The sequence below is a fragment of the Gymnodraco acuticeps genome, unplaced genomic scaffold (assembly GCF_902827175.1).
Source record: "Gymnodraco acuticeps unplaced genomic scaffold, fGymAcu1.1, whole genome shotgun sequence".
Taxonomy (NCBI): Eukaryota; Metazoa; Chordata; class Actinopteri; order Perciformes; family Bathydraconidae; genus Gymnodraco; species Gymnodraco acuticeps.
In genome coordinates, this window is record NW_022989762.1 from 242,582 (window position 1) to 253,204 (window position 10,623).

At 40.8% G+C, this 10,623-nt stretch overlaps 1 protein-coding gene across 1 annotated transcript in view; it reads left to right on the forward strand.

The window, feature by feature from the left end:
* The first annotated feature begins 774 nt into the window (after positions 1 to 774).
* The window catches only part of LOC117545627 (protein Niban 1-like), a 15,485-nt gene continuing 5,636 nt past the window's right edge, over positions 775 to 10,623 (forward strand). Inside the window, exons 1-9 of the mRNA XM_034215483.1 lie at positions 775 to 951; positions 4,277 to 4,407; positions 4,669 to 4,806; positions 4,909 to 5,026; positions 5,420 to 5,581; positions 8,743 to 8,858; positions 8,938 to 9,042; positions 9,693 to 9,855; positions 10,055 to 10,236. Coding sequence (XP_034071374.1) covers positions 897 to 951; positions 4,277 to 4,407; positions 4,669 to 4,806; positions 4,909 to 5,026; positions 5,420 to 5,581; positions 8,743 to 8,858; positions 8,938 to 9,042; positions 9,693 to 9,855; positions 10,055 to 10,236 — 1,170 coding nt within the window. The 5' untranslated portion in view covers positions 775 to 896. The remainder of the gene's footprint in view (positions 952 to 4,276; positions 4,408 to 4,668; positions 4,807 to 4,908; positions 5,027 to 5,419; positions 5,582 to 8,742; positions 8,859 to 8,937; positions 9,043 to 9,692; positions 9,856 to 10,054; positions 10,237 to 10,623) is intronic.

Consider the following 10,623-nt stretch of genomic DNA (forward strand, 5'->3'; position numbering starts at 1 on the left):
GTGGCAGGTGGCCCCTTGTATGGCAGCCTCTGTGTTTGAAAGGGTAAATGCCTGCTTGTATTGAAAAGGGGCTTTGGCATGTCGCAGAAAAAAGGCATATAAATGCAGTCCATTTACCTAAGTTCATTTAATTAAAAAGAAAAGTTTACACCATTAAGCTTGTCATGATTGAGAGTTAGTAAGTTTGTGGTAATTTGATTATACATGACTGTATGTGTATGTAGTATATGAGCACAATATACAACAATATACAATGTTAATTAAATGGCAGGTTTCCAAAGAAGATGCTTATTGAATATTGCCAGATTAAAATAACCAAGTGAAGATGAAATAAAGTTGGAGCATTTAGAAAGGAGAAAATAAACAAGACCATTATAGTGCTTCAATAAGCAGTGAACAAAACTGAATGTAGCCATTATTAATATTAAATACATGTATCTTTGCCTGCTGCAATGTTGTCAGTGGACTTCTGATTCCATCGAAAAATGATGTCACATAAAGACACAAAACAGCATAAAACACCTTGTCAAAGTTGAATTGTCAACAGTGTGTTTATGCCAGTAAATCACTTTTTGTATTAAGTAAGAATGTAAGGTTTCTTCTTACATTCTTACAGAAAAGTGATTTACAAACTCCCGAGTTAACCAGCAGGTGGCGCTACAGCAGAGGTTGTGACACTGTATGATGTTGCAGTTCTTAGATGAGTGCTGTGACAGGTTCCCTCTCATGTTGAACAGCACCGCCCAGCTCACCACACACTGCCTCAGAAAACGGAGGAAATGAGCTGAGCAAAAACTCTTGACACATCAGAGCAGCTCATGTATCTGACATGTGCTACGTACAGGTTTCCTGTGTATACAAAACTTTAATTCAAGAAGAAATTAAATAGATACATTATGGGAGCATCTTCTTCTGGCTTGCTGGATGGGGCAAAAATCAACAACATCAAAGGTAAAACTGAGAGATCACTTACTTCTTTTTCAGAGTCTGCAGAACACTTGTTGATTAGAATTCTATATGGACCCTCGTAGCCCATATGACATACTGTACTTCATACAGAGTGGATAATGGATCATAATGGATAAACAGGGAAGATGAAAGAGAAAGACACAAAAAATGTAAAGTAAACGAGCAATTAGCAGTGAAAGTGTTGGTGGCACCATCATACTGTAGCAACTGTAGTTGTAGTAGTAGTAGTAGTAGTAGTAGTAGTAGTAGTAGTAGTAGTAGTAGTAGTAGTAGTAGTAGTAGTAGTAGTAGTAGTAGTAGTAGTAGTAGTAGTGATATTTGAGTTCTTACAGGAGTAGAGTAGAGCAGTTTAGTTCAGTGTACCATTCTCTGTGTAACTGAGTGTCAAATTCCAACCAAGTGTCTATCCTCAAATCCAGCATCATTATCTCATTCAGTCATGTATATACTGCCCATATACGAATGGTTTGCTCTGCTGTTTAAGGGCTTATCTATAGAGTCTGAATTAAGGTTTGCATTCAAGATAATGCACATTATTCATAAATTGTCTGAAATAGAGAACATCTTCTAGGGTACAGACTCTATTTTGCGTCTTTTACCTGTTATTTTGTCCAGCATCTAGTATTCATTGTCTCAATGTCCATGATTTTTTCAATACATTTTGGACCAAATGAACCCTGTGTAATCCAGCAGCACAGTATATCTAAATCCATGATCATTTTAGTGTGTAGTGGTGTTTGGACTACATTGTAATATTAGATGTTCTACTTGCATGGCGGGGCATCAATTAATTTGACATTGTTTTTTATTGGATAGCATACAGCAAAGAGGAAGACAAGGAAACACGGGGAAGTGTGTGACCTGCAACAAACTAATCATAGACATCACACGCATTTACCAACTTTTTCCTTTTTGTTATAAAAATAAATAGTTTTTCTTTTTTAAATTACATTATAAATTTGACTTTCAAACCAACCTAGATTAAACACAAATGATGTGCTATGAGAATCGCTTAGCTCATGTCTATGTGTGCATTCCTATACATGTTATCAGCACAGTCACATCCTGTCAGTCACTAATCTCCTCCAATGTAATTACTGCCATTTCCAACTATGACATTATTATGGGCTGTGTGTGTGTGTGTGTGTGTGTGTGTGTGTGTGTGTGCGTGTGTGTGTGTGTGTGTGTGCACGTGGGTGTGCACGTGGGTGTGCATGTGTGTGGGTGTGCACGCATGTGTGTGGGTGTGTGCATGTGCGTGTGTGGGTGTGCACGTGTGTGTGTGCATGTGTGTGTGTGTGGGTGTGCGCATGTGTGTGTGTGTGTGTGTGCATGTGTGTGAGTATGCTGTGTGTGTGCGAGTGTGTGTGTGGAGTGTGTGAGTGGATGTGTGTGTGGGTGTGTGTGTGTGTGTGTGGGTGAGTGTGTGGTGTGTGTTGGGGTGTGTGTGTGTGTGTGGGGTGTTGTGTGTGTGGTGAGTGTGTGTGTGTGTGTGTGTGTGTGTGGGTGTGTGTGTGTGTGTTGTGTGTGGTGTGTGTGTGTGTGTTGTGGGTGTGTGGGTGTGTGTGTGTGTGTGTGTGTGTGTGTGTGTGTGTGGGGTGTGTGTGGGTGTGCGGTGTGGTGTGTGTGTGGTGTGTGGTGTGTGTGTGTGTGTGTGTGTGATGTGTGTGAGCTCTGTATGGTGTGATGTGTGTGAGGTAGGTGTCTGATTTGTGTGTGTGTGTGTGCGTGTTTGGGGGTGGATGTGTGGGTGTGCGCGCATGTGTGTGTGTGTGGGGGTTGCGTGTGTGGTGTGTGTGTGTGTTTGTGTGTGTGTGTGTGTGGTGTGTGTGTGGGTGCGTGTGTGTGTGTGTGTGGGTGGGTGCGTGTGTGTGGTGTGTGTGTGATGTGTGTGTGTGTGTGTGGGTGTGTGTGTGTGTGCTGTGTGTGTGTGGTGTGGGTGTGTGTGTGTGTGTGGGTGTGTGTGTGTGTGTGGGTGTGTGTGTGTGTGTGTGTGTGTGTGTGTGATGTGTGTGTGTGTGTGTGTGTGTGTGTGTGTGTGTGTGTGTGTGTGTGTGGGTGTGTCAGGCTACAGAGTGACCTAAACTGTGTATGATAATGGACATTCACTTTAAACAAATGATAAAACGATAAACAACTGATTATGACAACTCATCAGGAGCCTCCAGTGGTGGAAGTACATGAATCCCATCTTTGTATAGGTCAACAGATATTTGATATCTGAAAGACCTCATGCAAACCAGTGAATAGGTTCCTAGTGGCACAAAGAAGTATTCCTAGAGTCTGTTGGTTCCCATGTTTGTTCTTCCAGACCAAGAGTTGGGCTATGGTTTAATAATAGCCTCCTCAACTATACGGCAACCTGAGCAGGTGCACTTTAAAGCTGCATTCTCTCACTTGGGGGAAGTGAAACACACAAGAAAAAATCATTAACAAATGATCATCATATGAAGTTTGATTTCTTTACACATCCAGTTGTCATGGAAAGACATTAGCATCCCATGAATGGTCATTTGTGCACCAATTAAATGTAAGTCCAATATACAATCCCATGTCAACAGCTCTGCTTTGCTCTGAACCAACTCCTGAAAAAGAAACATGGCACTTCACCAGCTAAATACTCCACTATGTTCACCAGCTAGTCGCCCACTTCAACCAAAATAGTGAAGTTGAGGATTGTAAAAACTCAAGACGAGCTAAGAGAGATTTTGATGCTGTGTAGCAAAATAACTACATGGTACATCTGGGTTCAAGAATGTCTAGTTTCACATTGTAGACAAATATTGAATCCATTGTAATAATATTTACTTTTGCAACTTCAAATACTTAATTCAGAGCAGAGGGATTGACTCCACATGGCTCTATGCATGCTCACCCTGAGGTGGCAGCTAGCAGCTAATGGTGCTAAGAGTGAAAACAGTGCAAACTACATAAAAAGAGCTGACAGAGTGAAAACCTGAGGGCAAATCATATGGTGACTACTACATTTTTGCATCAATGCCTCCGGTCCACACAGGTTTATCAGTGTTAACAGCCAATTGAGAGCAGTGCAGAGTGGCAGCCATTAGACACACAAACAAGGACTCAAATACGTACAGACGACCGGCTATGAAAAAACAAAGACAAAAATATGCTATCTCATTCATTTTAAAGCATTGAGGATCTTTAATATTCATTGTTTTCCATTGAAGCTAAATCTATCACCAAATGTTTGTATGTACTAATAGATCCTTCCAGCACATTAACAGGCTTATTATTCATTTTTGAGATGGCAGAAAGCATTTAAAATAAATCTGTGTGTTTCCAGGGCTTGTGGACAGTACGTTCCAGAGCTTTAGTGTGTTTTACCGACAGCAGTATTCTGCAGCCTACACCGTACATTTGCACCAGGAGGTGGAGCCTAAGAAAGAGGGGAGGGGCCTACTGCTCGCACATGGGGTAGGAGCTGCACCTGTCGATCATTCCTTCAAACAAAAATCTGTGCACTTTATTCAGACATGAACTTTTGTGTCTCTCTCTCTGTCTGTGTGTGTGTGTGTGTGTGTGTGTGTGTGTGTGTGTGTGTGTGTGTGTGTGTGTGTGTGTGTGTGTGTGTGTGTGTGTGTGTGTGTGTGTGTGTGTGTGTGTGTGTGTGTGTGTGTGTGTGTGTGTGTGTGTGTGTGTGTGTGTGTGTGTGTGTGTGTGTGTGTGTGTGTGTAGCCTCAGTATGCTCCAGAGGAAGTGCTATATCAAGGGAGTGTGAAGTTATCCTGCTGGTATGAGCAGGGGAAGAAATGCAAAGAGAGATTCATCGTACTGAGACGAGAATACAAAGTGGAAATACATGAAAACGCAGAGGTAACACATGCTATCATTTTAACAAATTAAATATGACATATACATAACATTGACTTGGATGTGTCCCTGTTCTGGACGTGTTGTCTGTGTTCCCACCTTTAGACCTTCAGTCGTGGATGTGCAGCGAAGTTGGTCCTCCAGCCAGCAGGGGGCAGTGTGTTCACAAAAGAGGAGGAGTCCAAAGCTCACCTGGAGCGAACCTGTGCTGGAATACTCAATGGCAATAATACCTTATTTCTTTATAATACTACACCTCGGTATTTAACAATAGCTAGTTCCGCCATTCATTTTGCCAGCAATTTAGGTAAGGTAACATAAGCAAGCTCAAACACATAGGCTACTGAATACTTTCACTGCTTTACCTTGCCTTAAGACAGCTATAAAGTTTCAGATGAAACCTTTATCTATGTTCCTGCCAAAGCCACTGTCAATTGAGTTTTGTATCGCAGAGAATTCATTCTAAGGAGGTAACGTGAAGTGTAGCTAGCTACTGATACCACACTGTCGTCAACTTAGAGGAAGCTTGGTCTAATTAATAAAGTGCTTACTAAAGAATGAAGGCAGTCAAGTTCACACCTGTAACAATTGTGTGTGTGTCCATGTGTGTGTTTAGGAGTGAAGGAGGATTCTTCTTCGGTGGTATCCTCTCCAGATGTGCTGGCAGTGTATCTGCACCTGCCTTATATGGGCCACACTTGTTTCCTGTTCCAACAGGAAGAAGAACGTGATAACTTCCTTTCTGCCATCAAGACCTGCATTAGACACGGCAACCTTGGTAAACCCCCCACTCACAAACACATTCTCTCTATGGCCAGCTATTACACCTAGTGCTGTACCCACGTTTGAAATATGCAGTATATTCAAATGAAATGAAAGATCGTTTGGGGAAGTGCTGGACAGCATTGCCCAAACATTCAAAACGTAACTTAAAATGAGGAATTACTCACGTCTGGACAAACGTATTTTGCTATCCTTTATAAATAATTCCAACATTTTAACAACATCGTTTCTGAAATGCATCGTTTAACTTCTTTCCAAAGAGTGATACGAGACAATACCAATCTCATGTGTGTGAATAAAACACAGACTATGAATCTTTCCAATAATTAATACAATTTAATATGATCATTTCAAGTCATTATTAATAAAATGAACCTTAACTCAATGAAGCACTTAAATGTGTTGCTTTAATGTCTGTCTTGTATGCCAGTAGCTTACAGCGTCTAGTGGTAGCTAGCATCATCAAACTTAGATATTTAGATGTATTGAGATCACTCATTCTGACTTTAATCCTCTTTTGCTAATACTATACCACATTTGACTATGTTATGTTACCAATGAACATTTCAATGGTTTTATCACTCAACAAGAAGAAACAACATATTTTAGGATCAAATGATCAAAACAAGTCCTGGTTACTGTTTTGTACATTTGGAAAAAGGGCAGTTTTCATTTCTACTGGTGAAATGTGTTATTTGAAATGTGCTGATGATGCAACACTACATACTTTAAATCATTTCCTGTTAACAAAAGGTCCTGTACAGTATTAGCTGCTAAAGCGGTGCGTGAGTCATAGCCTAACCACCATCCAAATGCTGAGGTAGTGGGAGGCTTCTAAAGACTCAATAAGGCCTAAACACTTCAACCCATCTGTAACGTTGAGTTTTTAAAATATTAAACCTGCCAATTGCCCCTGCTGATTGGCTCTTCTTGAATGGGTCCCTCATGTGGTGGCAGTTGCCCTGGCGACAGATACAAATATAAATGCTGTTCACTTCCTTTGTGGTTAAGCATAAACACCCCCTTAACATTATTGCAAAACACAGCATGACATATCTGCACAGCCACCAAGAAACTGAGCAGCAACAGGAAGCAACACACAGCCGGCCAGCAGGGACCCGGTTACTCCGGACTCTCACAGGAGCTGCGATATATGGTCGTAAATAAATCACAAATGAATATAAGGTTATATTAAAAATAAATAAATACTTTGGCAGAAAAGTAAACCACAAAGGGCAAGGTGCTTATATTTAGTCTTTAATTCAGGGGTGGATTTTAGGCCTACATGAATTAAACGTGTCAGAGTGTTATTTCCCATTTATTCTCAATGTAATGTGCGTTAACCTGCACATGCAGGCGATCTAACTATCTGAATATTAGACACTTTAAATAGCAGGAAATGACTTTAGACCAGATTTCTGTTCTCTCTGCTGCCTCAAAATACCAATGCATCAACAATGCACCTGCCACACTCAGTGGCTTCGTGTCAGGTGGCAGGTGGAGCCGTCAACTGGAGGCTGGTTCAGAACAATTATTATTTGAACAGATAAAACTCAAAGTGAACGACACTCCAACAAAAAAAAACACCAATGTCCAACACCAACACACGAGGAGATCAGTCATGTTTTTTTACTGAAGAATAAATATGTTTATTATTATGTTATAGTCGGACAATGGTGTGTAGACAATGGATGCCACCACATCGGCTGAATCTCTCTTTTTGTGCGTGTGTGTGCGTGTGTGTGTGTGTGTGTGTGTGTGTGTGTGTGTGTGTGTGTGTGTGTGTGTGTGTGTCATCAGCAATTGATTGCATGCTGCCTGATTCATACTGATGGTGTTGATGATAAAGGAAGTTTCCTCAGCATTACAGCTTTCTGTTCCTCAAATAAATAAATCAGACTTTAGTTCCTCCTGGAGTAAATCCACCAGCTACCCTGCAGAATACAAAGTCATTCAAACTAGCTGCACCTTCACCAGCTTTGAGAACACTTTCATGATCAATCATTAGAAAACATATCATATATATTATTCTGAAATGGACCAATCTGCACAACGACTACTTTTACTGTCGCTACTTTCACTATATTTTGATGAGAATACTTTTGTGGGAGAGAAACTCCCTTTGGAGGGAACAAAGGGGTTTTAGCCTTTGTAGGCTATGTATGTATGTACATGCACAATAGCCTATATAACAAACTACATGACAGGGAACACCCACAAAACAGAATAGGCCCCTTAAGCTCCGTGTTATTCCATCAATCAGGAGGCAGAGTTTTCATATTCTGCATGTCAGTGTCCTTCGCTCATGATAAGCAGGAGCACCTAGTATAGCCTCCGCCCCCAGCATGTGAGGGGGGGGATTCTGTCTGCCGCCATGAGGAGTCGCCAGGACCAGAGTAATGCAGTCCATGTATCTTATATATTATTATATAGTCAGAGGTACTCAGGTCTTGTACTTGAGTAAAAGTACCAGAGTGTAGGAATACTCTGTTAGAGTGAAAGTCCTGCATTCAAAATGTTCCTCAAGTAAAAGTAGAAAAGTATTATCATCCAAATATAGTGAAAGTAGCGACAGTAAAAGTAGTCGTTGTGCAGATTGGTCCATTTCAGAATAATATATGTTTTATAATGATTGATCATTAAAGGGTTCTCAAAGCTGGTGAAGGTGGAACACATTCTAATTCATTCATTTACTGCTGGTTAGTATGTGAATGTAATCAAGGTGTTACTAAAGTCACATTTGAGTGTGATTATATATATATATATCTTTTATTACTAATCCAGATCTGCAAAAGTAACTAAAAGGTAATAAACAATTGTTGTGGAGTAGAAGTACAAAGGAGTATACAATGGAAATACTCAAGTACAGTACTTGAGTAAATGTACTTAGTTACTTTACACCACAGTATATAGCCAACAGTGCAGAGGTGAGAGGAAAGGAAGGTGAGTCTGTGTGCAGCCGCAAGAACCAGGAACTCTGGAGTTAATTTGATAATTACTTTCCTAAAATAGTTGTTCACTGCAGTTCTTATCAAACAATAGTCAATAGGAGTACATAGTGTGTGCTCATGGAAACAAAGCAAGTGGTGTGTTTTTGATAATAGAGCTGTAGATACAGACAGGATGACCAGGGTCTCACACTCACTCCTCCTGCAGACCCCTGGTGTGACTCATCCTACGAGAGCCAGGCCTTCGTCCGAGCCCTCCGACTCTACCGACAGGACAGAGGAAGCTATGAATCCTGGGAAATGCTGCTCGGCACAGAGGAACAAGTCAGCAAACACACACACATTTCAGTTTGGTTGTTGTTCCGGCTCATTTGATTATTAAATGATGTGTTTGCATGTGTAGGTGCTGGCCTCACAGGTGATGGAGGAAGTGTTGTCATGGCTACAGAGTCAGCTTCAGTCCAGAGTGAAGGGCAAGAAGGCTGAGAGGATTCGACAGTGGTTGGCAGTGAGTTAAACAGAAACTGTATTTCATAGTTGACTGTCTTCATTACTGAGAGCATAGGGAGAAACTACTCACTTTGTTAATGAAACCTCTTAACAGTACTACCATCCCAATTTAGCACAGATTACTTTCATACACTGTGATTTAAGGGAGATGAGTCTGTAGTAGTATTCTTTTGTGATAAAAACAGGATAATATAATATAACACATATAATATTGTGAAAGGCACCATTAAGTACTTTTACTTCTGATATTGTAAGTACAAATAGATGATAATACTTCTGTACTTCTACTTAACATTTTGCATTTAAGACTTCTACTTGTAATGGAGTATTTTAAGACCATAGTATTTCAAGTAAAGGATCTGAGTACTTCTTCCACCTCTGTTTAAAGAGGACTTCACAATGACCACCTTTAGCTGAAGATATGTGGATGTTTTGGAAGCTGCTTGTCGTGTGCCCCCAAGTGGCAGCACAAAGCAATGACTGCGTTCAGAGCAATGCAGCTTTAATGTTTGAAATATTCAGACATTTTCAGACATCATTTCTTTCTTCCAACTTCAGATTATAATCTTAATATTCTCAGAATTCTGCATTCCTTGTCAGATATTGATCTTTTAATTGATCCATTTATATGTGTCTGTGTATGTATAGACAGTGCAGGCTAGCTACTCTCTGGTGCTGGAGCAACTCTCCTTCAGTCTGGAGGCTCTGAGGGCCGAGTGTCGCCAGACAGCGTCAGCCAATCAGGCGCTGATCAGATCTAACCTGGACCAGATCATGTCCTCCCACTGCTTCCTGGAGGAGAAAGTCAAAGGTAGCGCACGCTAACCCGACACACAGAACATTCTGGAGAGGCAAACGACGCTAACAAACAGATGTCTGAGTTTCCGTTGTTAAAAGAAAAGTCACTGGAAAGAATATTGTGTGTGTGTGTGTGTGTGTGTGTGTGTGTGTGTGTGTGTGTGTGTGTGTGTGTGTGTGTGTGTGTGTGTGTGTGTGTGTGTGTGTTCCAGCGTGTATATGTGCAGAAGCAGAGAAAGTGTGTGGTGAGTGTGTGTCGCCCAACATTTCCTCCATCCTTGAAGCGCTCACTGAACATATCAGTGCAGGGATTCAGGGGATGCAACACACACTGCACACACAGATGGACTCAGCCTTCACAAACACTAATGGAGGAACAGAGGAGACCAAGAAGGTGAGAGACATGTGTTCTAAGTTAAAGTCTATGAATAATAATAATGGCTTGAATTTCAGAGTTTTAGTTGAGATATTTTGTGGTGATTTCTTGTTTTTCTTCAGAAAATCAATATAGTTAATTCCAAAGCTGCTGGGCCAGTAAACACAAAACCTGCAGGATATGTTTAAATGTTCTCAGGATACAGCCTAAAAGTTCCAAACAAACTGACCATTAGGGGGCACAACAAATGCAAAACATGGATGTGGTGATAGAGGGCGTGACATAACTCAAATAAGACTATAAATACGAAACTATAACAAAAGTGCCCTAACGTTTTTCACAACAACTTTAAACCAGTTGCACAACCAGTGCATGCCTACACATTTGGATGATGATGGTTATTCT